General features: G+C 42.8%; 1 protein-coding gene across 1 annotated transcript in view; it reads right to left on the reverse strand.

Annotated features, from left to right (window-relative positions):
• The window catches only part of LOC133572380 (ankyrin-3-like), a 367012-nt gene that overhangs the window by 39464 nt on the left and 304269 nt on the right, over positions 1-23279 (reverse strand). The window contains exon 39 of the mRNA XM_072915334.1: positions 9604-9685. Coding sequence (XP_072771435.1) covers positions 9604-9685 — 82 coding nt within the window. The remainder of the gene's footprint in view (positions 1-9603; positions 9686-23279) is intronic.

Consider the following 23279-nt stretch of genomic DNA (forward strand, 5'->3'; position numbering starts at 1 on the left):
TTATCCGCGAATCGGGCGGATGAAATTAAAAAAAATTGGATTTTATCCGCGGGTCGGGTCGGGTCGGGTCGGGTCGGGCGGTTGAAATAAAAAAAAAATTAGATTTTAAATAGATTCAGGCGGGTGGCAGTTAAACCAATTGGGAAATATATATACATAGTTAAATGTTGTTACCCACATACGAAAAACGAGCAGGCACCTGCAGCATATGCCACAACAGAAGAAGAAGAAAAAAAAGAGATGGACACTTTTACGGAGCGGAGAAGGGACGCCTCGCCGGGGTCCGGGACCGAGGCCCCTTCCCCCGAGAGGGCCCCACCGGGAGCCGTAGCTGAGGCGATCCGCGAGAAGGGCCCGACGCACGTCGAGGGTCACCACCGCGCCCACCGCACCGACACCCCGCCTCATCCGTCTTCGCCGCTGCCGGCGTCACGCGCAGCAGGTAAGCAGCTTACCTGCCCGCCACCCCCGTGGCCGGGGGCTCGTAACAGGGGTCACTCCGCGTGCTCCGCCCGCGCAGCTTACCTGCCCGCCACCCCTGTTGCCGGGGGGCGCGTAACAGGGGTCACTCCGCGCGCAGTGCGCTCACGAAAGGGGTGGGGCTCACCCTGGTTGATATAGACAGCAGGACGGTGGCCATGGAAGTCGGAACCCGCTAAGGAGTGTGTAACAACCCACCTGCCGAATCATCCATCCATCCATTTTCTACCACTTATTCCCTTTGGGGTCGCGGGGGGCGCTGGAGCCTATCTCAGCTACAATCGGGCGGAAGGCGGGGTACACCCTGGACAAGTCGCCACCTCATCGCAGGGCGAACACAGATAGACAGACAACATTCACACTCACATTCACACACTAGGGCCAATTTAGTGTTGCCAATCAACTTATCCCCAGGTGCATGTCTTTGGAGGTGGGAGGGAGCCGGAGTACCCGGAGGGAACCCACGCAGTCACGGGGAGAACATGCAAACTCCACACAGAAAGATCCCGAGCCTGGGATTGAACCCCAGACTACTCAGCACCTTCGTATTGTGAGGCAGACGCACTAACCCCTCTTCCACCGTGCTGCCCACCTGCCGAATCAACTAGCCCTGAAAATGGATGGCGCTGGAGCGTCGGGCCCATACCCGGCCGTCGCCGGCAGCGAGACGCGCTTGGAGGTGCGCTCAGCGCGGCTCCCATATGATTGCGCACTGGTGTGCGTCTGGGCCGTGACAGCGTGGCACGCGAATGTCTGTGCTGCATTGGATCAGTCTCCTATCTTTAACAGGCAAAAGCTTTATAACCTCACTAATGCCTTGCATCGTCTATATTAGATATATAACAACGGGCGGGTGCGGGCGGGTGCAGTTCTGATCAAATGTTAGATCGGGTGGATGGCGGATGGTTGACGACTTTCTGATGCGGTTGCGGATGAAATAATTGCCTATCCGCGCATCTCTAATGGCTAGCAATGAATCGCTGTGCAGGAAGGAATATAGCTGAATGGTCACCCGTTTTTTTTCTTAAAGTGGTACACACGTGGATGGTTCAGTATCGTTCCACCCGTAACAGACAGCATTTTGGTTATAAGTCACAAAAGACGCCCGAATCCAGTCGTTTTTCTTTTTGTTCTTTACGTCAAGAGTTTGGTCCCACGGCTAAAATACCAACGTAAACACGAAAGCATCTCGAAGATGTTTCTTTCTGGAGTGTGAACGCAGCCTTAATGTCTGTGTTGAATTGACATGCTTTCCATTGTGTTTGGTTCATTTTCAATGCCAGAGTTGACCCCACAAGTTTATATAGCATACAAAAAAACAAAAATCACATGATTTATTCGGCCAAGACATACAGCAGCATCAAGAGGTTGCACTTTACATGACATAATGCTAAATCAACAATTCAGCATTCTTTTTTCTTTCTAAAGGGGCATTAAAACAGAGGTGGGTAGTAACGCGCTACATTTACTCCGTTACATCTACTTGAGTAACTTTTGGGATCAATTGTACTTCTAAGAGTAGTTTTAATGCAACATACTTTTACTTTTACTTGAGTATATTTATAGAGAAAAACGCTACTTTTACTCCGCTACTTTTATCTACATTCAGCTCGCTACTCGCTACTAATTTTTATCGATCTGTTAATGCACGCTTTGTTTGTTTTGGTCTGTCAGACAGACCTTCAAAGTAGGATCTATCGCATGCCTGCGTTTCACCAATCAAATACAGTCACTGGTGACGTTTGACTCCGTTTCACCAATCAAATACAGTCACTGGTGACGTTTGACTCCGTTTCACCAATCAAATGCAGTCACTGGTGACGTTTGACTCCGTTTCACCAATCAAATGCAGTCACTGGTGACGTTTGACTCCGTTTCACCAATCAAATGCAGTCACTGGTGACGTTTGACTCCGTTTCACCAATCAAATGCAGTCACTGGTGACGTTTGACTCCGTTTCACCAATCAAATGCAGTCACTGGTGACGTTTGACTCCGTTTCACCAATCAAATACAGTCACTGGTGACGTTTGACTCCGTTTCACCAATCAAATGCAGTCACTGGTGACGTTTGACTCCGTTTCACCAATCAAATGCAGTCACTGGTGACGTTTGACTCCGTTTCACCAATCAAATACAGTCACTGGTGACGTTTGACTCCGTTTCACCAATCAAATGCAGTCACTGGTGACGTTTGACTCCGTTTCACCAATCAAATGCAGTCACTGGTGACGTTTGACTCCGTTTCACCAATCAAATGCAGTCACTGGTGACGTTTGACTCCGTTTCACCAATCAAATACAGTCACTGGTGACGTTTGACTCCGTTTCACCAATCAAATGCAGTCACTGGTGACGTTTGACTCCGTTTCACCAATCAAATGCAGTCACTGGTGACGTTTGACTCCGTTTCACCAATCAAATGCAGTCACTGGTGACGTTTGACTCCGTTTCACCAATCAAATGCAGTCACTAGTGACGTTTGACTCCGTTTCACCAATCAAATGCAGTCACTGATGACGTTTGACTCCGTTTCACCAATCAAACGCAGTCACTGGTGACGTTTGACTCCGTTTCACCAATCAAACGCAGTCACTGGTGACGTTTGACTCCGTTTCACCAATCAAATGCAGTCACTGGTGACGTTTGACTCCGTTTCACCAATCAAATGCAGTCACTGGTGACGTTTGACTCCGTTTCACCAATCAAATGCAGTCACTGGTGACGTTTGACTCCGTTTCACCAATCAAATGCAGTCACTGGTGACGTTTGACTCCGTTTCACCAATCAAATGCAGTCACTGGTGACGTTTGACTCCGTTTCACCAATCAAATGCAGTCACTGGTGACGTTTGACTCCGTTTCACCAATCAAATGCAGTCACCGGTGACGTTTGACTCCGTTTCACCAATCAAATGCAGTCACTGGTGACGTTTGACTCCGTTTCACCAATCAAATGCAGTCACTGGTGACGTTTGACTCCGTTTCACCAATCAAATGCAGTCACTGGTGACGTTTGACTCCGTTTCACCAATCAAATGCAGTCACTGGTGACGTTTGACTCCGTTTCACCAATCAAATGCAGTCACTGGTGACGTTTGACTCCGTTTCACCAATCAAATGCAGTCACTGGTGACGTTTGACTCCGTTTCACCAATCAAATGCAGTCACTGGTGACGTTTGACTCCGTTTCACCAATCAAATGCAGTCACTGGTGACGTTTGACTCCGTTTCACCAATCAAATGCAGTCACTGGTGACGTTTGACTCCGTTTCACCAATCAAATGCAGTCACTGGTGACGTTTGACTCCGTATTACCAATCAAATACAGTCACTGGTGACGTTTGACTCCGTTTCACCAATCAAATGCAGTCACTGGTGACGTTTGACTCCGTTTCACCAATCAAATGCAGTCACTGGTGACGTTTGACTCCGTTTCACCAATCAAATGCAGTCACTGGTGACGTTTGACTCCGTTTCACCAATCAAATGCAGTCACCGGTGACGTTTGACTCCGTTTCACCAATCAAATGCAGTCACTGGTGACGTTTGACTCCGTTTCACCAATCAAATGCAGTCACTGGTGACGTTTGACTCCGTTTCACCAATCAAATGCAGTCACTGGTGACGTTTGACTCCGTTTCACCAATCAAATGCAGTCACTGGTGACGTTTGACTCCGTTTCACCAATCAAATGCAGTCACTGGTGACGTTTGACTCCGTTTCACCAATCAAATGCAGTCACTGGTGACGTTTGACTCCGTATTACCAATCAAATACAGTCACTGGTGACGTTTGACTCCGTTTCACCAATCAAATGCAGTCACTGGTGACGTTTGACTCCGTTTCACCAATCAAATGCAGTCACTGGTGACGTTTGACTCCGTTTCACCAATCAAATGCAGTCACTGGTGACGTTTGACTCCGTTTCACCAATCAAATGCAGTCACCGGTGACGTTTGACTCCGTTTCACCAATCAAATGCAGTCACTGGTGACGTTTGACTCCGTTTCACCAATCAAATGCAGTCACCGGTGACGTTTGACTCCGTTTCACCAATCAAATGCAGTCACTGGTGACGTTTGACTCCGTTTCACCAATCAAATGCAGTCACTGGTGACGTTTGACTCCGTTTCACCAATCAAATGCAGTCACTGGTGACGTTTGACTCCGTTTCACCAATCAAATGCAGTCACTGGTGACGTTTGACTCCGTTTCACCAATCAAATGCAGTCACTGGTGACGTTTGACTCCGTTTCACCAATCAAATGCAGTCACTGGTGACGTTTGACTCCGTTTCACCAATCAAATGCAGTCACTGGTGACGTTTGACTCCGTTTCACCAATCAAATGCAGTCACTGGTGACGTTTGACTCCGTATTACCAATCAAATACAGTCACTGGTGACGTTTGACTCCGTTTCACCAATCAAATGCAGTCACTGGTGACGTTTGACTCCGTTTCACCAATCAAATGCAGTCACTGGTGACGTTTGACTCCGTTTCACCAATCAAATGCAGTCACTGGTGACGTTTGACTCCGTTTCACCAATCAAATGCAGTCACCGGTGACGTTTGACTCCGTTTCACCAATCAAATGCAGTCACTGGTGACGTTTGACTCCGTTTCACCAATCAAATGCAGTCACTGGTGACGTTTGACTCCGTTTCACCAATCAAATGCAGTCACTGGTGACGTTTGACTCCGTTTCACCAATCAAATGCAGTCACTGGTGACGTTTGACTCCGTTTCACCAATCAAATGCAGTCACTGGTGACGTTTGACTCCGTTTCACCAATCAAATGCAGTCACTGGTGACGTTTGACTCCGTTTCACCAATCAAATGCAGTCACTGGTGACGTTTGACTCCGTTTCACCAATCAAATGCAGTCACTGGTGACGTTTGACTCCGTTTCACCAATCAAATGCAGTCACTGGTGACGTTTGACTCCGTTTCACCAATCAAATGCAGTCACTGGTGACGTTTGACTCCGTTTCACCAATCAAATACAGTCACTGGTGACGTTTGACTCCGTTTCACCAATCAAACGCAGTCACTGGTGACGTTTGACTCCGTTTCACCAATCAAATGCAGTCACTGGTGACGTTTGACTCCGTTTCACCAATCAAATGCAGTCACTGGTGACGTTTGACTCCGTATTACCAATCAAATACAGTCACTGGTGACGTTTGACTCCGTTTCACCAATCAAATGCAGTCACTGGTGACGTTTGACTCCGTTTCACCAATCAAATGCAGTCACTGGTGACGTTTGACTCCGTTTCACCAATCAAATGCAGTCACTGGTGACGTTTGACTCCGTTTCACCAATCAAATGCAGTCACTGGTGACGTTTGACTCCGTTTCACCAATCAAATGCAGTCACTGGTGACGTTTGACTCCGTTTCACCAATCAAATGCAGTCACTGGTGACGTTTGACTCCGTTTCACCAATCAAATGCAGTCACTGGTGACGTTTGACTCCGTTTCACCAATCAAATGCAGTCACTGGTGACGTTTGACTCCGTTTCACCAATCAAATGCAGTCACTGGTGACGTTTGACTCCGTTTCACCAATCAAATACAGTCACTGGTGACGTTTGACTCCGTTTCACCAATCAAACGCAGTCACTGGTGACGTTTGACTCCGTTTCACCAATCAAATGCAGTCACTGATGACGTTTGACTCCGTTTCACCAATCAAATACAGTCACTGGTGACGTTTGACTCCGTTTCACCAATCAAATGCAGTCACTGGTGACGTTTGACTCCGTTTCACCAATCAAATGCAGTCACTGGTGACGTTTGACTCCGTTTCACCAATCAAATGCAGTCACTGGTGACGTTTGACTCCGTTTCACCAATCAAATGCAGTCACTGGTGACGTTTGACTCCGTTTCACCAATCAAATGCAGTCACTGGTGACGTTTGACTCCGTTTCACCAATCAAATGCAGTCACTGGTGACGTTTGACTCCGTTTCACCAATCAAATGCAGTCACTGGTGACGTTTGACTCCGTTTCACCAATCAAATGCAGTCACCGGTGACGTTTGACTCCGTTTCACCAATCAAATGCAGTCACTGGTGACGTTTGACTCCGTTTCACCAATCAAATGCAGTCACTGGTGACGTTTGACTCCGTTTCACCAATCAAATGCAGTCACTGGTGACGTTTGACTCCGTTTCACCAATCAAATGCAGTCACTGGTGACGTTTGACTCCGTTTCACCAATCAAATGCAGTCACTGGTGACGTTTGACTCCGTTTCACCAATCAAATGCAGTCACTGGTGACGTTTGACTCCGTTTCACCAATCAAATGCAGTCACTGGTGACGTTTGACTCCGTTTCACCAATCAAACAGAGCCAGGCGGTCACATGATTAACTGCACATACATTTTCAGCGGCAAACAACAACAAGCTAAAGCTTACATGAACTCAACATCAAATTTGAGGAAGCACATGGCGGTAAGTAACGTTAGTAGATATTTTGGCTGTCACCGTAGGCTGATGTTAGCTTCCCTGCTATGAATCACAGTCAAATGTACATCGTGTGGGGACATTTATTAACGCACTGCAGCCTCATAGACACACACACACACACACACACACATGCAGTCGCACACACACTCACGCATGCATAGAAACACCAATCAGAAGTGCACAGTGTGCATCAAGTGCAGCCCACACCTATCAGTTTATGGTTTGCGTAAAGGCTAACTTGTTATTTTCCTTTGTAATCTCTGCCTACTGAGCCTATGGTGCTGTTAAGTTATTGTGTCTCAATTTGCCTTCATTTTTTTTATGTTAATGTGTTATTATTTAATATACAGGTAAAAGCCAGTAAATTAGAATATTTTGAAAAACTTGATTTATTTCAGTAATTGCATTCAAAAGGTGTAACTTGTACATTATATTTATTCATTGCACACAGACTGATGCATTCAAATGTTTATTTCATTTAATTTTGATGATTTGAAGTGGCAACAAATGAAAATCCAAAATTCCGTGTGTCACAAAATTAGAATATTACTTAAGGCTAATACAAAAAAGGGATTTTTAGAAATGTTGGCCAACTGAAAAGTATGAAAATGAAAAATATGAGCATGTACAATACTCAATACTTGGTTGGAGCTCCTTTTGCCTCAATTACTGCGTTAATGCGGCGTGGCATGGAGTCGATGAGTTTCTGGCACTGCTCAGGTGTTATGAGAGCCCAGGTTGCTCTGATAGTGGCCTTCAACTCTTCTGCGTTTTTGGGTCTGGCATTCTGCATCTTCCTTTTCACAATACCCCACAGATTTTCTATGGGGCTAAGGTCAGGGGAGTTGGCGGGCCAATTTAGAAGAGAAATACCATGGTCCGTAAACCAGGCACGGGTAGATTTTGCGCTGTGTGCAGGCGCCAAGTCCTGTTGGAACTTGAAATCTCCATCTCCATAGAGCAGGTCAGCAGCAGGAAGCATGAAGTGCTCTAAAACTTGCTGGTAGACGGCTGCGTTGACCCTGGATCTCAGGAAACAGAGTGGACCGACACCAGCAGATGACATGGCACCCCAAACCATCACCCAACCATGCAAATTTTGCATTTCCTTTGGAAATCGAGGTCCCAGAGTCTGGAGGAAGACAGGAGAGGCACAGGATCCACGTTGCCTGAAGTCTAGTGTAAAGTTTCCACCATCAGTGATGGTTTGGGGTGCCATGTCATCTGCTGGTGTCGGTCCACTCTGTTTCCTGAGATCCAGGGTCAACGCAGCCGTCTACCAGCAAGTTTTAGAGCACTTCATGCTTCCTGCTGCTGACCTGCTCTATGGAGATGGAGATTTCAAGTTCCAACAGGACTTGGCGCCTGCACACAGCGCAAAATCTACCCGTGCCTGGTTTACGGACCATGGTATTTCTGTTCTAAATTGGCCCGCCAACTCCCCTGACCTTAGCCCCATAGAAAATCTGTGGGGTATTGTGAAAAGGAAGATGCAGAATGCCAGACCCAAAAACGCAGAAGAGTTGAAGGCCACTATCAGAGCAACCTGGGCTCTCATAACACCTGAGCAGTGCCAGAAACTCATCGACTCCATGCCACGCCGCATTAACGCAGTAATTGAGGCAAAAGGAGCTCCAACCAAGTATTGAGTATTGTACATGCTCATATTTTTCATTTTCATACTTTTCAGTTGGCCAACATTTCTAAAAATCCCTTTTTTGTATTAGCCTTAAGTAATATTCTAATTTTGTGACACACGGAATTTTGGATTTTTCATTTGTTGCCACTTCAAATCATCAAAATTAAATGAAATAAACATTTGAATGCATCAGTCTGTGTGCAATGAATAAATATAATGTACAAGTTACACCTTTTGAATGCAATTACTGAAATAAATCAAGTTTTTCAAAATATTCTAATTTACTGGCTTTTACCTGTATATTATTGTTTTAGTTGCTTAAGAGATATTCCTGGCTCTGAATTTGCTCATTGCTATTTTTTATTTTTTTGTGCATTATTTGTTGCCGTCATCATTAAACGAACAGGTTACTCATCAGTTACTCAGTACTTGAGTAGTTTTTTTCACAACATACTTTTACTCAAGTAAATATTTGGGTGACTACTCCTTACTTTTACTTGAGTAATAAATCTCTAAAGTAACAGTACTCTTACTTGAGTACAATTTATGGCTACTCTACCCACCTCTGCATTAAAATATTGTTTTTTTTAACTTGAGAAAAAAGGTAAAGGGGCCAAGATGTTAATATTAATGATAGTGAAACATATATATATATATATATATAAAGTGCAACCTGTTACAAAAGTAGACACAGCCGCATACAGTCACAAAGCCAATAATAGAAGAGGGAAATGGCCACAAAATGAATCGTAAAGCAACATTTGGTACAATCAATGGAAATAAAAAGTGGTCGCTCCAAGTGATGAATGGATGACGTCACAAAGTGCCGAAGTAGCATGAGACAATGCTGAGCCGGGCGTGACAGAGTACAACATGCGAGAGATGACGGTGTAGAGAAATGATTGATGCCGGCTAAATCTCCATGGACACCTTATAAAGGGACCTTCAGCCTATTCATTATGTAGACACAGCAACATGAAAATAAACAAAAAGGGGGGAACTCACTGGCCGCAGGGTCGGTCAAATAGCTGTAGCGCTTACGCAAAGCTAAGGAGGCAAAGGTATGGCGTCGCTCGGGCTTTTCAGTCTGAAACAAACAATGAAGAGAACTTGAACATAATGTGTCATGCATGTTTACAAACTGACTTGCACAAACAAATGCCAACTTATTTACTTCAAAAACACCAAAGTCACTCATAAATTGGCATATTTAACGGGGACGCAACAAGATTGGAGCGCGTTACCGACGCCACGGAACTCGGCGACAAAATAGTCTGAAGTGTGCAAAGATGAGGTGTGCAGCATCTGAATGCGCGACGCGGAATTATTTGCGCTGATTGACACGTTTCCATGCATGCACACGAATTTGAGGGCTCATAAAATCTAAACCGGAGCAGTAATTAAAACTCTTTTATCAACTTTTAATCACAAGGGTTCAATCTCTCTCCTGTGCTAATTTGAAGCCGACACGACAAACGCGCTCAGAGGAGATAATGTTTGAAAAAAAGGTGACTGTTTTTACTCAACTTTTGTTTTGAAGGGGGAATTGCAAACTTCCTGGGGGGTTGTGAGTGAATGAAATCTAGGTCTAAGTGAGACCTACATAGAGGTTTTTGTTTCATGTCTCTACGACATTCCTACTGGGAGTTACGGGCAGTTTTGTCTGTGTTTTCTTTCTAGGGGGCGCTAGAGCGCAATTTTGAGTTTGGGGTTAGGTTTTTTAATTAGATCGCAATTTTCACCAGTCCTGATGTGTGTGTCCAATTTGGTGAGTTTTGAAGCATGTTAAGGGGGTCAAATTACAGCTCAAAGAGGCAAAAGTGACTGTTTTTAGTACTTTTTTGTCTTGAAGGGGGAATTGCCAACTTCCTGTTGATTTTAGCCCAAGAATGTACTATTATGAAATGTAGGTCTAAGTCAGACCTACATAGAGGTTTTTGTTTCATGTCTCTCTGACCTTCCCAGTGGGAGTTACAGGCAGTTTTGTCAGTTTTTTCATCCGAGGAGCAGTTTTTTGTGCGTTTTATTAAAAAATTGCGCTAGAGCACAATTTTGAGATTTGGGGTTAGGTATTTTTATTAGATCACAATTTTTGCCAGTCCTGATGTGTGTGTCCAGTTTGGTGAGTTTTGAAGCATGTTAAGGGGGTCAAATTACAGCTCAAAGAGGCAAAAGTGACTGTTTTTAGTACTTTTTGTCTTGAAGGGGGAATTGCCAACTTCTTGTTGATTTTAGCCCGAGAATGTAGTATTATGAAATGTAGGTCTAAGTCAGACCTACATAGAGGTTTTTGTTTCATGTCTCTCCGACCTTCCTAGTGGGAGTTACAGGCAGTCTAGTTTTTTTTTTTCTAGGGGGCGCTAGAGCGCAATTTTAAGTTTTGTGGTTCGTTTTTTTTTTTAAAAAGGCCATTTTCGCAGGTCCTGATGTGTGGGTCAAATATGGTGAGTTTTGAAGCATGTTAAGTGGGTCAAATTACAGTTTAATGTGGCGGCGGAAGAATAAAGAATAAAGAATAAAACCTTACAAATTCAATAGGTCCTTATGTCCCATTGAATAAGGAGTCCTTATACAATGGGCCATGCGGGCCCTAATTAAAGCTGCAAGCAGCGATGGACGGGACCGACTTTGACGGCACATAAAATCCAAACCGGAGCAGTAATTAAAACTCTTTGGTCAAATTTTAATCACAAGGGTTCAATCTCTCTCCTGTGCTAGTTTGAAGCCGACACGACAAACGTGCTCAGAGGAGATCATGTTTGAAAAAAGGTGACCGTTTTTTACAAAACTTTTGTTTTGAAGGGGAAATTGCAAACTTCCTGTTGATTTTTGCTGGGGGTTGGCAGTATATGAAATGTAGGTCTAAGTGAGACCTACATAGAGGTTTTTGTTTCATGTCTCTACGACATTCCTACTGGAAGTTACGGGCAGTTTTGTCGAAGTTTTCCTCCTAGGAGCAGTTGTGTCTGTGTTTTCTTCCTAGGGGGCGCTTGAGCGCAATTTTGAGTTTTGGGATTGTTTTTTTTTTTTTATTAGATCGCAATTTTTGCCAGTCCTGATGTGTGTGTCCAGTTTGGTGAGTTTTGAAGCATGTTAAGGGGGTCAAATTACAGCTCAAAGAGGCAAAAGTGACTGTTTTTACTAAAATTTTGTTTTGAAGGGGGAATTGCCAACTTCTTGTTCATTTTTGCTGAAGCATGTCAATGTATGAAATCTAGGTCTAAGTCAGACCTACATAGAGATTTTTGCAGTTTTGTCTGAGTTTTCCTCCTAGGGGGCGCTTGAGCGCAATTTTGAGTTTTGGGATTGTTTTTTTGTTTTTTTATTAGATCGCAATTTTTGCCAGTCCTGATGTGTGTGTCCAGTTTGGTGAGTTTTGAAGCATGTTAAGGGGGTCAAATTACAGCTCAAAGAGGCAAAAGTGACTGTTTTTACTAAAATTTTGTTTTGAAGGGGGAATTGCCAACTTCTTGTTCATTTTTGCTGAAGCATGTCAATGTATGAAATCTAGGTCTAAGTCAGACCTACATAGAGATTTTTGCAGTTTTGTCTGAGTTTTCCTCCTAGGAGCAGTTGTGTCTGGGTTTTCTTCCTAGGGGGCGCTTCAGCGCAATTTTGAGTTTTGGGATTGTTTTTTTTTTTTTATTAGATCGCAATTTTTGCCAGTCCTGATGTGTGTGTCCAGTTTGGTGAGTTTTGAAGCATGTTAAGGGGGTCAAATTACAGCTCAAAGAGGCAAAAGTGACTGTTTTTACTAAAATTTTGTTTTGAAGGGGGAATTGCCAACTTCTTGTTCATTTTTGCTGAAGCATGTCAATGTATGAAATCTAGGTCTAAGTCAGACCTACATAGAGATTTTTGCAGTTTTGTCTGAGTTTTCCTCCTAGGAGCAGTTGTGTCTGGGTTTTCTTCCTAGGGGGCGCTAGAGCGCAATTTTGAGTTTTGGGATTGTTTTTTTTTTTTTTTATTAGATCGCAATTTTTGCCAGTCCTGATGTGTGTGTCCAGTTTGGTGAGTTTTGAAGCATGTTAAGGGGGTCAAATTACAGCTCAAAGAGGCAAAAGTGACTGTTTTTACTAAAATTTTGTTTTGAAGGGGGAATTGCCAACTTCTTGTTCATTTTTGCTGAAGCATGTCAATGTATGAAATCTAGGTCTAAGTCAGACCTACATAGAGATTTTTGCAGTTTTGTCTGAGTTTTCCTCCTAGGGGGCGCTTGAGCGCAATTTTGAGTTTTGGGATTTTTTTTTTTTTTTTATTAGATCGCAATTTTTGCCAGTCCTGATGTGTGTGTCCAGTTTGGTGAGTTTTGAAGCATGTTAAGGGGGTCAAATTACAGCTCAAAGAGGCAAAAGTGACTGTTTTTACTAAAATTTTGTTTTGAAGGGGGAATTGCCAACTTCTTGTTCATTTTTGCTGAAGCATGTCAATGTATGAAATCTAGGTCTAAGTCAGACCTACATAGAGATTTTTGCAGTTTTGTCTGAGTTTTCCTCCTAGGGGGCGCTTGAGCGCAATTTTGAGTTTTGGGATTGTTTTTTTTTTTTTTTATTAGATCGCAATTGTTGCCAGTCCTGATGTGTGTGTCCAGTTTGGTGAGTTTTGAAGCATGTTAAGGGGGTCAAATTACAGCTCAAAGAGGCAAAAGTGACTGTTTTTACTAAAATTTTGTTTTGAAGGGGGAATTGCCAACTTCTTGTTCATTTTTGCTGAAGCATGTCAATGTATGAAATCTAGGTCTAAGTCAGACCTACATAGAGATTTTTGCAGTTTTGTCTGAGTTTTCCTCCTAGGAGCAGTTGTGTCTGGGTTTTCTTCCTAGGGGGCGCTTGAGCGCAATTTTGAGTTTTGGGATTTTTTTTTTTTTTTTTTATTAGATCGCAATTTTTGCCAGTCCTGATGTGTGTGTCCAGTTTGGTGAGTTTTGAAGCATGTTAAGGGGGTCAAATTACAGCTCAAAGAGGCAAAAGTGACTGTTTTTACTAAAATTTTGTTTTGAAGGGGGAATTGCCAACTTCTTGTTCATTTTTGCTGAAGCATGTCAATGTATGAAATCTAGGTCTAAGTCAGACCTACATAGAGATTTTTGCAGTTTTGTCTGAGTTTTCCTCCTAGGGGGCGCTTGAGCGCAATTTTGAGTTTTGGGATTGTTTTTTTTTTTTTTTATTAGATCGCAATTTTTGCCAGTCCTGATGTGTGTGTCCAGTTTGGTGAGTTTTGAAGCATGTTAAGGGGGTCAAATTACAGCTCAAAGAGGCAAAAGTGACTGTTTTTACTAAAATTTTGTTTTGAAGGGGGAATTGCCAACTTCTTGTTCATTTTTGCTGAAGCATGTCAATGTATGAAATCTAGGTCTAAGTCAGACCTACATAGAGATTTTTGCAGTTTTGTCTGAGTTTTCCTCCTAGGAGCAGTTGTGTCTGGGTTTTCTTCCTAGGGGGCGCTAGAGCGCAATTTTGAGTTTTGGGATTGTTTTTTTTTTTTTTTTATTAGATCGCAATTTTTGCCAGTCCTGATGTGTGTGTCCAGTTTGGTGAGTTTTGAAGCATGTTAAGGGGGTCAAATTACAGCTCAAAGAGGCAAAAGTGACTGTTTTTACTAAAATTTTGTTTTGAAGGGGGAATTGCCAACTTCTTGTTCATTTTTGCTGAAGCATGTCAATGTATGAAATCTAGGTCTAAGTCAGACCTACATAGAGATTTTTGCAGTTTTGTCTGAGTTTTCCTCCTAGGGGGCGCTTGAGCGCAATTTTGAGTTTTGGGATTTTTTTTTTTTTTTTATTAGATCGCAATTTTTGCCAGTCCTGATGTGTGTGTCCAGTTTGGTGAGTTTTGAAGCATGTTAAGGGGGTCAAATTACAGCTCAAAGAGGCAAAAGTGACTGTTTTTACTAAAATTTTGTTTTGAAGGGGGAATTGCCAACTTCTTGTTCATTTTTGCTGAAGCATGTCAATGTATGAAATCTAGGTCTAAGTCAGACCTACATAGAGATTTTTGCAGTTTTGTCTGAGTTTTCCTCCTAGGGGGCGCTTGAGCGCAATTTTGAGTTTTGGGATTGTTTTTTTTTTTTTTTATTAGATCGCAATTGTTGCCAGTCCTGATGTGTGTGTCCAGTTTGGTGAGTTTTGAAGCATGTTAAGGGGGTCAAATTACAGCTCAAAGAGGCAAAAGTGACTGTTTTTACTAAAATTTTGTTTTGAAGGGGGAATTGCCAACTTCTTGTTCATTTTTGCTGAAGCATGTCAATGTATGAAATCTAGGTCTAAGTCAGACCTACATAGAGATTTTTGCAGTTTTGTCTGAGTTTTCCTCCTAGGAGCAGTTGTGTCTGGGTTTTCTTCCTAGGGGGCGCTTGAGCGCAATTTTGAGTTTTGGGATTTTTTTTTTTTTTTTTTATTAGATCGCAATTTTTGCCAGTCCTGATGTGTGTGTCCAGTTTGGTGAGTTTTGAAGCATGTTAAGGGGGTCAAATTACAGCTCAAAGAGGCAAAAGTGACTGTTTTTACTAAAATTTTGTTTTGAAGGGGGAATTGCCAACTTCTTGTTCATTTTTGCTGAAGCATGTCAATGTATGAAATCTAGGTCTAAGTCAGACCTACATAGAGATTTTTGCAGTTTTGTCTGAGTTTTCCTCCTAGGGGGCGCTTGAGCGCAATTTTGAGTTTTGGGATTGTTTTTTTTTTTTTTTATTAGATCGCAATTTTTGCCAGTCCTGATGTGTGTGTCCAGTTTGGTGAGTTTTGAAGCATGTTAAGGGGGTCAAATTACAGCTCAAAGAGGCAAAAGTGACTGTTTTTACTAAAATTTTGTTTTGAAGGGGGAATTGCCAACTTCTTGTTCATTTTTGCTGAAGCATGTCAATGTATGAAATCTAGGTCTAAGTCAGACCTACATAGAGATTTTTGCAGTTTTGTCTGAGTTTTCCTCCTAGGAGCAGTTGTGTCTGGGTTTTCTTCCTAGGGGGCGCTAGAGCGCAATTTTGAGTTTTGGGATTGTTTTTTTTTTTTTTTTATTAGATCGCAATTTTTGCCAGTCCTGATGTGTGTGTCCAGTTTGGTGAGTTTTGAAGCATGTTAAGGGGGTCAAATTACAGCTCAAAGAGGCAAAAGTGACTGTTTTTACTAAAATTTTGTTTTGAAGGGGGAATTGCCAACTTCTTGTTCATTTTTGCTGAAGCATGTCAATGTATGAAATCTAGGTCTAAGTCAGACCTACATAGAGATTTTTGCAGTTTTGTCTGAGTTTTCCTCCTAGGAGCAGTTGTGTCTGGGTTTTCTTCCTAGGGGGCGCTTGAGCGCAATTTTGAGTTTTGGGATTGTTTTTTGTTTTTTTTATTAGATCGCAATTTTTGCCAGTCCTGATGTGTGTGTCCAGTTTGGTGAGTTTTGAAGCATGTTAAAGAGCGCGTTACCGACGCCACGGAACTCGGCGACAAAATAGTCTGAAGTGTGCAAAGCTGAGGTGTGCAGCATCCGAATGCGCTACGTGGAATTATTTGCGCTGATTGACACGTTTCCATGCATGCACACCACTCAGTGAGCCTCTGGTGTGTCACAGATAAGAGTGGCAACAGTAAGATTAAAGAAGAGAAATCAATAGAAGCAGTTATGGTGTAACGGTACGCCATAATCACCGTATTAAGGTCATGCTTTGATTCATTTAAGGCAGTGCTCCTCATATATTGGGGGCGGGGGGGGGATACACAAACCTACAGCTAGGTGGAAACACTGCATCAACACACTGATAATACATACGCTGCAAAAAGTCAGTGTTCAAAAACAAGAAAAAACAAACCAAAAAAAATTACCGTATTTTCCGCACTATAAGGCGCACCTAAAAACCACAAATTTTCTCAAAAGCTGACAGTGCGCCTTATAACCCGGTGCGCTTTATATATGGATAAATATTAAGATTCATTTTCATAAAGTTTCGGTCTCGCAACTTCGGTAAACAGCCGCCATCTTTTTTCCCGGTAGAACAGGAAGCGCTTCTTCTTCTACGCAAGCAACCGCCAAGGTAAGCACCCGCCCCCATAGAACAGGAAGCGCTTCTTCTTCTACTGTAAGCAACCACCCGCCCGCGTAGAAGAAGAAAAAAGCGCGCGGATATCACCGTACGTTTCATTTCCTTTGTGTGTTTACATCTGTAAAGACCACAAAATGGCTCCTACTAAACGACAGGTTTCCGGTTCATGAAAAGACGCAATTTCTCCATCCGCACACGGATTACTATTTCACAGCAACTGATATTCCTGTGAACCGCACTGTGGATACAACGGGAGCACGTACGGTGAATATTCGCACCACAGGGAATGAGAAGTCATCCTTCACTGTGGTTCTAGCTTGCCATGCTAATGGCCAGAAACTTCCACCCATGGTGATATTCAAAAGGAAGACCTTGCCAAAAGAGACCTTTCCAGCCGGCGTCATCATAAAAGCTAACTCGAAGGGATGGATGAAGAAAAGATGAGCGAGTGGTTAAGGTAAGTTTAAGTTTACGCGAAGAGGCCGGGTGGCTTTTTTCACGCAGCTCCGTCCATGTTGATATACGTATGTTTGTGATTGCACATTTGCGTACATTTTGGGAGTGAACAGAGTTGTTAGAACGCTGGTTTTTAATATATTATTAAAGTTTGACTGACCTATCTGACTGTTTTTTTGACATTCCTTTAGCGCAGTTAGATGCGGCTTACAACACGGGGCGGCTTATAGGTGGACAAAGTTTTGAAATATGCCGTTCATTGAAGGCGCGGCTTATAACCCAGGGCGCCTTATGGTGCGGAAAATACGGTAGTGGTATTTTATTTGAACTAAGCAAAATGATCTGCCAATCGAACAAGAAAATTTGGCTTGTCAAGACTTTCCAAAACAAGTAAAATTAAAGCTGCAAGCAGCGTTGGTCGGGCCCGCGTATTTGGCAGGTGCTAGTCCTAAGTGTCCCAATACTTTTGTCCAGTTTTAATCCCAAGTGTCCCAATACTTTTGTCCAGTGTAAGTGTCCCAATACTTGTGTCCAGTGGTAGTCCTAAGTGTCCCAATACTTTAGTCTACTTTTAGTGCGAAGTGTCCCAATACTTTTGTCCAGTGTAAGTGTCCCAATACTTGTGTCCAGTGGTAGTCCTAAGTGTCCCAATACTTTAGTCTACTTTTAGTGCGAAGTGTCCTAATACTTTTGTCCAGTATTCGTCGTAAGTGTCCCAATACCTTTGTCCAGTTTTAGTCGTAAGTGTCCCAATACTTTTGTCCAGTGGCAATCCGAAGTGTCCTAATACTTATGTCAAGTTGTAGTCAAGTGTCCCAATACTTTTGTCAAGTTTTAGTCCCAAGTGGCCCAATACTTTTGTCAAGTTGTAGTCCTAAGTGTCCCAATACATTTGTCAAGTTTTAGTCCCAAGTGGCCCAATACTTTTGTCAAGTTTTAGTCCTAAGTGTCCCAATACTTTTGTCCAGTTATAGTCCTAAGTGTCCCAATACTTTTGTCAAGTTGTAGTCCTAGGTGTCCCAATACTTTTGTCCAGTGTAAGTGTCCCAATACCTTAGTCCAGTGGTAGTCCTAAGTGTCCCAATACTTTTGTCTACTATTAGTCCGAAGTGTCCCAATACTTTTGTTCAGTGGTAGTCCTAAGTGTCCCAATACTTTTGTCAAGTTGTAGTCCTAAGTGTCCCAATACTTTTGTCCAGTTGTAGTCGTAAGTGTCCCAATACTTTTGTCCAGTGGTAGTCCCAAGTGTCCCAATACTTTTGGCCAGTTTTCGTCCTAACTGTCCCAATACTTGTGTCCAGTTTTAGTCGTAAGTGTCCCAATACTTTTGTACAGTGGTAGTCCGAAGTGTCCCAATACTTTTGTCAAGTTGTAGTCCTAAGTGTCCCAATACTTTTGTCCAGTTGTAGTTGTAAATGTCCCAATACGTTTGTCCAGTGGTAGTCCCAAGTGTCCCAATACTTTTGTCCAGTATAAGCGTACCAATACTTGTGTCCAGTGGTAGTCGCAAGTGTCCCAATACTTTTGTCCAGTTTTCGTCTAAGGGGCCATAATACTTTTGTCTAGTGTAAGTGTCCCAATACTTTTGTCCATTGTTAGTCCTTAGTGTCCCAATACTTTTGTCCAGTGTTAGTCGTAAGTGTCCCAATACTTTTGTCCAGTATTCGTCGTAAGTGTCCCAATACCTTTGTCCAGTTTTAGTCGTAAGTGTCCCAATACTTTTGTCCAGTGGCAATCCGAAGTGTCCTAATACTTATGTCAAGTTGTAGTCAAGTGTCCCAATACTTTTGTCAAGTTTTAGTCCCAAGTGGCCCAATACTTTTGTCAAGTTGTAGTCCGAAGTGTCCCAATACTTTTGTCCAGTTTTAGTCCCAAGTGGCTCAATACTTATGTCAAGTTGTAGTCCTAAGTGTCCCAATACTTTAGTCAATTTCTGGTCCTAAGTGTCCCAAAACTTTTGTCCAGTTTTAGTCCTAAGTGTCCCAATACTTTTGTCCAGTTTTCGTCGTAAGCGTCCCAATACTTTTGTCCAGTGGTAGTTCTTAGTGTCCCAATACATTTGTCAAGTTTTAGTCCCAAGTGGCCCAATACTTTTGTCAAGTTTTAGTCCTAAGTGTCCCAATACTTTTGTCCAGTTATAGTCCTAAGTGTCCCAATACTTTTGTCAAGTTGTAGTCCTAGGTGTCCCAATACTTTTGTCCAGTGTAAGTGTCCCAATACCTTAGTCCAGTGGTAGTCCTAAGTGTCCCAATACTTTTGTCTACTATTAGTCCGAAGTGTCCCAATACTTTTGTTCAGTGGTAGTCCTAAGTGTCCCAATACTTTTGTCAAGTTGTAGTCCTAAGTGTCCCAATACTTTTGTCCAGTTGTAGTCGTAAGTGTCCCAATACTTTTGTCCAGTGGTAGTCCCAAGTGTCCCAATACTTTTGGCCAGTTTTCGTCCTAACTGTCCCAATACTTGTGTCCAGTTTTAGTCGTAAGTGTCCCAATACTTTTGTACAGTGGTAGTCCGAAGTGTCCCAATACTTTTGTCAAGTTGTAGTCCTAAGTGTCCCAATACTTTTGTCCAGTTGTAGTTGTAAATGTCCCAATACGTTTGTCCAGTGGTAGTCCCAAGTGTCCCAATACTTTTGTCCAGTATAAGCGTACCAATACTTGTGTCCAGTGGTAGTCGCAAGTGTCCCAATACTTTTGTCCAGTTTTCGTCTAAGGGGCCATAATACTTTTGTCTAGTGTAAGTGTCCCAATACTTTTGTCCATTGTTAGTCCTTAGTGTCCCAATACTTTTGTCCAGTGTTAGTCGTAAGTGTCCCAATACTTTTGTCCAGTTTTTGTCCTAAGTGTCCCAATACTTTTGTCCAGTGGTAGTCATAAGTGTCCCAAGACTTTTGTCTAGTGTACCTACCTTGTCTGCATTGTGTGGGCACGCTGGTGCTTCCTGCTTTTAAGCAGCCATCTTAAAAAAACAGCAGCGCAGCAGCATCAGCGCAGCGGGTCTTTGAAGGGTCATAAAATCAAAACCGGAGCAGGTATTAAAACGCTCTTCTGTTATTTTATACACAAGGGTTCAATCTCTCTCCTGTGTTAGTTTGAAGCCGAAACGACAAACGCGCTCAGAGGAGGGTGACCGGTTTTTACAAAAAATTTGTTTTGAAGGGGGAATAGCAAACTTCCTGTTGATTTTTGCTGGGGGTTGTCAATTTATGAAATGTAGGTCTAAGTGAGACCTACATAGAGGTTTTTGTTTCATGTCTCTCCGACCTTCCCAGTGGGAGTTACAGGCAGTTTTGTCAGTTTTTTCATCCGAGGAGCAGTCTTTTGTGCGTTTTATTAAAAAATTGCGCTAGAGCACAATTTTGAGATTTGGGGTTAGGTTTTGCATAAGGACTCCCTTTGGGAGTCCTTATGCAATGGGCCATGCGGGCCCTAATTAAAGCTGCAAGCAGCGATGGACGGGACCGACTTTGACGGCACATAAAATCCAAACCGGAGCAGTAATTAAAACTCTTTGGTCAACTTTTAATCAGAAGGGTTCAATCTCTCCCCTGTGCTAGTTTGAAGCCCACACGACAAACGTGCTCAGAGGAGATAATGTTTGAAAAAAGGTGACCGTTTTTTACAAAACTTTTGTTTTGAAGGGGAAATTGCAAACTTCCTGTTGATTTTTGCTGGGGGTTGGCAGTATATGAAATGTAGGTCTAAGTGAGACCTACATAGAGGTTTTTGTTTCATGTCTCTACGACATTCCTACTGGAAGTTACGGGCAGTTTTGTCGAAGTTTTCCTCCTAGGAGCAGTTGTGTCTGTGTTTTCTTCCTAGGGGGCGCTAGAGCGCAATTTTGAGTTTTGGGATTGTTTTTTTTTTTTTTTTATTAGATCGCAATTTTTGCCAGTCCTGATGTGTGTGTCCAGTTTGGTGAGTTTTGAAGCATGTTAAGGGGGTCAAATTACAGCTCAAAGAGGCAAAAGTGACTGTTTTTACTAAAATCTTGTTTTGAAGGGGGAATTGCCAACTTCTTGTTAATTTTTGCTGAAGCATGTCAATGTATGAAATCTAGGTCTAAGTCAGACCTACATAGAGATTTTTGCAGTTTTGTCTGAGTTTTCCTCCTAGGGGTCGCTTGAGCGCAATTTTGAGTTTTGGGATTTTTTTTTTTTTTTTTTTTATTAGATCGCAATTTTTGCCAGTCCTGATGTGTGTGTCCAGTTTGGTGAGTTTTGAAGCATGTTAAGGGGGTCAAATTACAGCTCAAAGAGGCAAAAGTGACTGTTTTTACTAAAATTTTGTTTTGAAGGGGGAATTGCCAACTTCTTGTTCATTTTTGCTGAAGCATGTCAATGTATGAAATCTAGGTCTAAGTCAGACCTACATAGAGATTTTTGCAGTTTTGTCTGAGTTTTCCTCCTAGGAGCAGTTGTGTCTGTGTTTTCTTCCTAGGGGGCGCTAGAGCGCAATTTTGAGTTTTGGGATTGTTTTTTTTGTTTTTTATTAGATCGCAATTTTTGCCAGTCCTGATGTGTGTGTCCAGTTTGGTGAGTTTTGAAGCATGTTAAGGGGGTCAAATTACAGCTCAAAGAGGCAAAAGTGACTGTTTTTACTAAAATTTTGTTTTGAAGGGGGAATTGCCAACTTCTTGTTCATTTTTGCTGAAGCATGTCAATGTATGAAATCTAGGTCTAAGTCAGACCTACATAGAGATTTTTGCAGTTTTGTCTGAGTTTTCCTCCTAGGAGCAGTTGTGTCTGGGTTTTCTTCCTAGGGGGCGCTAGAGCGCAATTTTGAGTTTTGGGATTGTTTTTTTTTTTTTTTTATTAGATCGCAATTTTTGCCAGTCCTGATGTGTGTGTCCAGTTTGGTGAGTTTTGAAGCATGTTAAAGAGCGCGTTACCGACGCCACGGAACTCGGCGACAAAATAGTCTGAAGTGTGCAAAGATGAGGTGTGCAGCATCCGAATGCGCTACGTGGAATTATTTGCGCTGATTGACACGTTTCCATGCATGCACACCACTCAGTGAGCTTCTGGTGTGTCACAGATAAGAGTGGCAACGGTAAGATTAAAGAAGAGAAATCAATAGAAGCAGTTATGGTGTAACGGTACGCCATAATCACCGTATTAAGGTCATGCTTTGATTCATTTAAGGCAGTGCTCCTCATATATTGGGGGCGGGGGGGGGGGGGGGGGGTGTGATACACAAACCTACAGCTAGGTGGAAACACTGCATCAACACACTGATAATACATACACTGCAAAAAGTCAGTGTTCAAAAACAAGAAAAAACAAACCCAAAAAATTACCGTATTTTCCGCACTATAAGGCGCACCTAAAAACCACAAATTTTCTCAAAAGCTGACAGTGCGCCTTATAACCCGGTGCACTTTATATATGGATAAATATTAAGATTCATTTTCATAAAGTTTCGGTCTCGCAACTTCGGTAAACAGCCGCCATCTTTTTTCCCCGGTAGAACAGGAAGCACTTCTTCTTCTACGCAAGCAACCGCCAAGGTAAGCACCCGCCCTCATAGAACAGGAAGCGCTTCTTCTTCTACTGTAAGCAACCACCCGCCCGCGTAGAAGAAGAAAAAGCGCGCGGATATCACCCTACGTTTCATTTCCTTTGTGTGTTTACATCTGTAAAGACCACAAAATGGCTCCTACTAAACGACAGGGATCCGGTTCATGAAAAGACGCAATCTCTCCATCCGCACACGGATTACTATTTCACAGCAACTGATATTCCTGTGAACCGCACTGTGGATACAACGGGAGCACGTACGGTGAATATTCGCACCACAGGGAATGAGAAGTCATCCTTCACTGTGGTTCTAGCTTGCCATGCTAATGGCCAGAAACTTCCACCCATGGTGATATTCAAAAGGAAGACCTTGCCAAAAGAGACCTTTCCAGCCGGCGTCATCATAAAAGCTAACTCGAAGGGATGGATGAAGAAAAGATGAGCGAGTGGTTAAGGTAAGTTTAAGTTTACGCGAAGAGGCCGGGGGGCTTTTTTCACGCAGCTCTGTCCATGTTGATATACGTATGTTTGTGATTGCACATTTGCGTACATTTTGGGAGTGAACAGAGTTGTTAGAACGCTGGTTTTTAATATATTATTAAAGTTTGACTGACCTATCTGACTGTTTTTTTGACATTCCTTTAGCGCAGTTAGATGCGGCTTACAACACGGGGCGGCTTATAGG

The sequence above is a fragment of the Nerophis lumbriciformis genome, linkage group LG02, assembly GCF_033978685.3.
Source record: "Nerophis lumbriciformis linkage group LG02, RoL_Nlum_v2.1, whole genome shotgun sequence".
Classification (NCBI taxonomy): Eukaryota; Metazoa; Chordata; class Actinopteri; order Syngnathiformes; family Syngnathidae; genus Nerophis; species Nerophis lumbriciformis.